We start from the raw sequence: 7360 nt of genomic DNA, 5'->3' as shown, positions 1-7360 counted from the left end.
TTGTTGATATACTATATTTTGAAAACAAAGCGTTTATGTTTAAAACAAAAGTTGTTAGGTTTTTACCACAACGTAGCAAAAGATATGTATGATATTATATATAAGATATAATGCGATGTATGCAACGTGCTAAATAGTAAATAACATTAAATAACATCTCTATAACGTTCATAAGCTAGCTACTTAAGGTACAATACAATATTACCGTACTATACTCAAAAACAAATTTTTAACTACCGTGTTATTTAAATAACGTCATTATGACGTCTTACTCACTTATTTCAACTGACGTTACTCCAAAGACCAATAGTTACATCATATATGACGTATATGTGTGACGTATATACTGACGTCATTGTTATGACGTTCAAAATAACGTCAGATTTAGGTCATAATCACTAATTAGTAACAAAAATCACGTATATTTACGTCATTACAACGTCAGCTGGTTGCTTGGGTTATTTTTAGAAATAATGTGGACCGTTTACATTGATATTAATATATTCATCTTTTAGGTTTTTTGAAATGATACGCAGTATGACATATTAGTATTAAAGTATGAAAACATATATATCATATTTGTGTGTGGAGAATAATTTACATACTTTCTTCCTCACTTTGCTACTAGATTTCCTGTGTTTTTATTTAATTATTTAATTAAAAATATCATCAATTTACTAATATAGCTTTTGGTGATATTCTTGATTATATATAAAAAGATAATTGAAAACACAGGAAATTTATTACTCTAATACATTACTTACATACTACCTAAGATGCTTAAGTATGTGCTCATCATCAAAATATATTTTACCTTACTTTGTCTTCTTGATAGTATTACAATACATCTTTACTAAAATCGATTGTGGTCCAAACACGACGGATATTTCTTGATTATATAGAAGCAATTACATATGAATCTCCATTTCGAGGAAATTCACTTATATCACGCACTTCAACTTTTACTAAACTGTGGCGAGAAAAAGGTAAAGAACCAGAAATTGTTTGAGTACTTTTATTTCTTTAACTCAACGTTTACTAAATGATAGGCCAAGAAGTATCAGATCTTACTCTATATCTTTTAAAAATAATGTAAATATCTTAAAAATACTGTAAAACTTTGCAGCTACTCATTATCTTTACTATGTTTATTGTAAGTGAACATTTTTGATGTTTGGTCGTAGTTTGCTTTTTACAACGTTTGAAACATGTGTCGCTTTATTGCGACAGACATTATAATTGTTAATACAAAAGAAAACTGTGTTAATTGTACTTAAAACTTTGTGCCTTACTTTTATTGGAAGCTTGTACTTTTATATCTCATGTAGTTTGAAATATGATAAACTCCAAATCGATTAACACTTTTCAAAGTAACCAATGTAATACGTGATATAATATTTCTGGTACTTTAATATGTAAACAAACAATAATAAGTTATAAATATCGTAAATTGTATTTGCACTTGTAGTACAAACCAGAGAAAACACACTCTTATCGAAAGTTGATGATATTGTGTAAATATGTAGGTCAAAGAATAGAAGTATTACTAAAGTGTTACTGTAATTCTAGAGAGAGAGTAAACACAAAGTAAAACGTAACGTAACATTAATGGTATACTTTTCCACTCACCACTATAACTGCTACGTACAAAGCGTGTAACATCACATATATATTGTTGAGTGAAAAAGTATAACAATTTTTACATTACTGTTATTTTGTGTTTACTAAGAATTATACGAACAAATGGAAAACATAAAACCTAACGTTATGAAATATATTTCAATAACACTATTAACTGTAAATTGTTATGCGTTTTAGAGTTAAATAAGCCATAATTTGTAAACGTATTATTTATTATAATTAAGGTTTTACATAATCTATCAAAACTTCAACATTATGAATTATGTTATAGCATTCAGTACTTTCTACATGCTGAATACCGTCTTTCAACAAGATTTCCTATATACTTCTCTATTTCAAGAAGCCGTACACTTATATTATTACAGGTGAATATATATAAATCATTGGAATACAAAGAATTTCGACAATTTTTAATTAATACTTTAATTCTTCACATTATTTATTAGTAAAGCCACCATACCTTATAACAAACATAAAATATATTTTTTTAAACTTTACAGCAAGCAGTACTCCTATATTTTGTATTCTAATTATATTATACTTGTTATTAGGAAGAAGACATCAAATAACACGTACAACAAATTGTCACTTCTTGATAAGTTATGGAATAGAAATTTTGAGACGTATTCTTTATATAAGAATGTTTCATACATAAAATTGTCAGATATCAAAAATATGATAACTTCATGGACAGCACAAAGTGGTTATCCTGTGATACAAGTAAACCGACACAATGATACACAGTCTGTGTCTGCAGAGATTAGAGACTGTTTTGACGTTAATTCCACTGTCAAAACACTGTGCAAACAAAAATGGTGGATACCTGTAACTTTTAAAAAATTATTAAACACACAAGTTCTTGCCACTTATTATCATATCCTAAAACCAGACAGTAAAATGTTTATATCTCTACTTTATGAAAATCAGATTACCATTGTCGTGGACCAGTTAGGTAATGTGATTATGAATTATTTATTTATTATATATATTATATATATGTATATATACAGTGTGTTCCAGAATTAATGTATCATCTCTGTCGTACACGCGTGAGAGCTCGGCGCGTTTTGCTTGATTACATTGTATATGTCAGAGTATATGCAGTAATAGTAGCTTTTCCCATATGTTGCTACAAATAATATCGTAAGCGTGCGAGGCGCACGGTGCTGTCTTACTTGCATAAGATAGCCTGATGCATGATTATTTGCGAATATTTGGTAATTACGATCTCAGTAACTATTGCGAATCTAGCAAAATGGTATACAATTTTTTGACTCAGTTTTAATTCTTTGTTCTGTTTGTGAGAAATGGTTACCCAATTTTGGGACACCTTGTATATAGTAAATCTTTTCACTATCTTATTACAGTTAATGCTACTATTATATTGGTTGAATCTCGCGTTCTCTTGTTTTGATTCTCTAAACAATTTTTTTGTTGTAGGATATCGCGTAAACTATGATCGTTATTCTTGGAAGAACATTGCTTTTTTTCTTAAAACTGGAGGGTCTGTGATCGCAGAATTGTCTGACGTCACTTTAGCACAACTTCTAGACGATGCTTTTTATTTTTTGGTGCAAAATACGAAGTATAACGAAAATTATGTTCCAGATAAAATTGACCTGGACATATATCTTGAACTTGCAAGCAGTATATTTCACGTAAACAATTCCTATACAGCGTGGTATCCTGTACTTATTGCACTTGAAAACATGTCGAAGATTGTTCCGTTCCCAGAAAGTGTTCTTTCAAGAAATATCAAGGTAAATAATAATACATTTAGTACATTACAAAAGTAGATGATTGCAAGCTCATCGTCAACTAGAAAATAAAAAAGGTTAGAAAAATAAAGTATAATATATATAGTATATATATATACTAGATATATACTGTATATATATTATATACCCAGCAAACAATTTCTGTTTTTGACAATTTCGGCTCAGACCTTGGCAACAGAAATTGTTTGCAGAAATGCTACAATACGGAAACACTGCCAAAACTGTTAGCACACAAAAAGAAAAAACGCAACAACTTTGTTGGCANGTACAAAAGCACTCTAAGTGATTTATCATGTAAGTTTGTCAATTTATTGCATATTTTGTCGGTATAAACTTAAACTTTATTTAATTTTATATTCCTTAAACGAGACATTCAGCCGCTTTTAATGAGGCACTTTATATTAAGAACTGTTAAGTCTTTCATTCTGTCTTTTTTTTAGTTGATGTATCAGTACGTTTTTAGTAATCATATTGTTAGATAGAAGNAAAGAAGAGGCAATCGTGGTCTTACAGACAATCAAAGGCTGTTACGGTAGTAACAAGCAGAAAAAGAAAATATTTACTGCCGTAATAGCCTTTGATTGTCTGTAAGACCACGATTGCCTCTTCTTTNCTTCTATCTAACAATATGATTACTAAAAACGTACTGATACATCAACTAAAAAAAAGACAGAATGAAAGACTTAACAGTTCTTAATATAAAGTGCCTCATTAAAAGCGGCTGAATGTCTCGTTTAAGGAATATAAAATTAAATAAAGTTTAAGTTTATACCGACAAAATATGCAATAAATTGACAAACTTACATGATAAATCACTTAGAGTGCTTTTGTACATTTAAGTGAATAGAACTGACAGTAAATTTTATGACATATATATATAAGTGTTAAATACATATCATAAAGCGATAATGAATATTTTTCTTTTCTACGCGTAAGCGATACCTTCTTCGCAGACTTCTCGTCACCTACCTACGAGTGGTAAGACGGCAAATACCCTGTATATACTATATACACATATGTACAAAGTGAGTCAGATCAATTCGTTATTCTTGTAAATACATATTCTTGACACCTAAATTCTGAGACATTGTTTTATTTGAAAAAATTATATCTGAAGCTTACTTTTTGAGTTATTTATAAAAATAGTTGAACTACCATGAGTCGGATACAAGAAGTATGCAGGACACAACTCAGCATCTGACGCGAGCAATTACGTACCCTAATAGGCACATTTGTGAAAATATTGCACAAATATGACATCATGAGTGACGACGATTTCTTGCATTTCTTCATATGCAATCATATTTCTACATATTTAAAACATGACATATCTAAATTTCTTTTCTCAATTATTGGACAATTTCTTTGTAAAATTAATTTTGCAAATGTACTGCTAAGATGATGTGCCATATCGTTATTCTTTTGCCGAAATAGTATTTGAAAAGTAATTTTGCAAACACTTACAAATATTTCAGAAAAGATTAATGTTTTTACATCTATTTCCTAAAATATGTCTGTATAATTGCAAATTATAATTTTAGTGCAAGATTTTGTCACATAAGTTTGTAAATGGTTTCCTATCTGGGTATGCTGCCTGACGCGATCAGCTAATCGCTACACACTGTTTCAGTAGTTTTCTTTGTTTCTTTCTTTTTTTCTTTTTTTTCTCTCAGTTATTTAGTTCTTCATTTGGAATTTGTATTACTTAATCTGTGCATTACATAAAGTACTGTTACTCACGGTGAATTGCGCCGCTTCTGCGCATATGTTATTCATATATATATATAATATATATTTATAAAATATTCCTACCTCTCGTATCCGACTTGTGGTACATCACCTATTTTTATTAATAACTCAAAAAGGAAGCTTTGGGCACAAGTTTGTCAAATAACATGTTGTCTTAAAATGTAGTCAAAAATATGTATTTACACAGATAAAAGGTTTCTTTGAAGCCTGTGTACATGTACATATACATATACATATACTAGAAAACAGGTGTACACACTTGTGTATCTTTAGCCGGCAACATAACAACTATAAGAACATAAATAGAATGTTGCAAACATACAAATTCACAGTCATGGACAGGCACGTCATTATAATTAAAAAGATACTCTATAAAAGTGCTATATAATTGCTAAGTACACACAATTTGCAAGTTTTTATAACTTTAAAAAATTTAAATACAATTGTATTCGCAATGTAACTTTTTTGTGGTCTATCTATTTTTTGTTCATAAATGAACTGCACATAAAACACCGATGATATATTGTGTTGTAGAAATGTATCGTTTACGATAGTGTAATTTTTGTTGTTTTGGCATCATAAAAACTATACTATACGAGTACTATCTAGAACAACAAATATTCGATATTTTTTGTTTAAAAAATAAATTTTATAAAAATTATCAGCAATACATGTAAATATTCAATAAAAAAAAACTTCGTAATCTTTATAAACATACATATAGCTTAAAAAAGAATAAAAAGAAGTGCTATATATTAAGATGTCACAAAACTAGTAGAATCTACAATATTTTAGATATAGAACGCTAAGTAACACAAAGATATTGTTAAATACTTACATATTAAAAACATTTGGTAATTAACACTGTGTTACAACATAACTTTTTTTGCTTTTATAGAATAAACTCCTAGAAATATTGAATAAGTTTCTTGATGACATATCATATACACATTCTTCGGAAAATAGTGCCAATAATCAATTCTATCATGAAGTTTTAAAATGGACATGCATCCTTCGTAGTTTAAAGTGCAAAGAACATGTTAATGGAATATTAAACTGGCATTTTAATCATCCTACACAAAACAAGTACGTTATTCTATTTTCCCAATACCAACTTGACGTCCGTTGAAGTCACAAAGATCTTATCGTGCTACTGGACTTATATCTATGGAATAACACTAATGGATTAAACTTTAAGAAGAATTATATTTATTTAAGTAAAATCTTAGATAGCCAATTGAGTGCAAATTGTTGGTAACTTGCCACAAGTATTGCTCATCCCTCATAAGCAAATTGTGAAAATATTGCACAAAAATGGCATCATGAATTAACGACGATCTTGCAATGATTGCACTTAGATGATGAGCTATAACATAACATATGCAATTATATTACTATATATTTTAAACATCACATAGCTGTAATTTTTTTCTCACTTTATGCACAATTTTTTTTTTAATTAACTTTGCAAATATACTGCTAAGATGTTTCGCCATATCGTTATTCTTTTGCCGAAATAATATTTGCAAAATAAGTTTGCAAACACTTAAAAATATTTTATAAACGATCAATGATTTACATCTATGTTTTAAAATATATTTGTATAATTGCAACTTACAATTTTTGTGCAAAATTTTGTCACGTAGTTTTGTAAATGTTTTCTTATCAGGATAAGGTTTCAGCACTGTAAGAAAAGAGTGTATTTTCAGTGTTTTCAGCACGTTCTTGCTAGCAACGGTCTTCAAAATATAATAACAGCAAGTTTCCAACATTGCATCAACAATAAACTTATATTATTTTTCAATTTACGAAGAAAAATCATTGCTAACAAATTGCTCACTCACTTGTCGTCAAACATAGTCTACAACAATTAGTTGACAATAAAACTCACTATAGTGATACTAAAGTAACAAAAACATTTTTTTTGCATTAAATAAAAAAACACAACAGCAATTGGCAAGCACCTTAATCTAAACAATGATTTGCTTTATATTGAGTTTTCACATTTGACTATCTGGAAATAATATATTTTTTTCTTGCAGACTGTTGCCAAGTTGGCAGAAGTGGATATATTGCCAAAGACTAATGTTAGACACGGTCACTTATGAAACGTCTGCTGTGTGGCAAGATATAGTCAAGATATACCAGACACAAGGGAAATTAGAACAACTTTTCGAATTCTTACCTTGCTC

General features: G+C 29.1%; 1 protein-coding gene across 1 annotated transcript in view; it reads left to right on the top strand.

The window, feature by feature from the left end:
- Positions 1–7291, top strand: part of LOC109862672 (thyrotropin-releasing hormone-degrading ectoenzyme-like) — a gene marked incomplete at its 3' end in the record, with an annotated part of 8699 nt that extends 1408 nt beyond the window's left edge. Inside the window, exons 3-8 of the mRNA XM_020442781.1 lie at positions 836–986; positions 1913–2006; positions 2193–2593; positions 3082–3401; positions 6067–6254; positions 7211–7291. Coding sequence (XP_020298370.1) covers positions 836–986; positions 1913–2006; positions 2193–2593; positions 3082–3401; positions 6067–6254; positions 7211–7291 — 1235 coding nt within the window. The remainder of the gene's footprint in view (positions 1–835; positions 987–1912; positions 2007–2192; positions 2594–3081; positions 3402–6066; positions 6255–7210) is intronic.
- Positions 7292–7360: the final 69 nt, after the last annotated feature.

Source organism: Pseudomyrmex gracilis, unplaced genomic scaffold, assembly GCF_002006095.1.
Source record: "Pseudomyrmex gracilis isolate BER0280 unplaced genomic scaffold, ASM200609v1 scaffold_2173, whole genome shotgun sequence".
In the NCBI taxonomy this organism is placed as follows: Eukaryota; Metazoa; Arthropoda; class Insecta; order Hymenoptera; family Formicidae; genus Pseudomyrmex; species Pseudomyrmex gracilis.
Note: the sequence above shows the minus strand (reverse complement) of the source record. Positions and strands in the feature narration are given on the sequence as shown.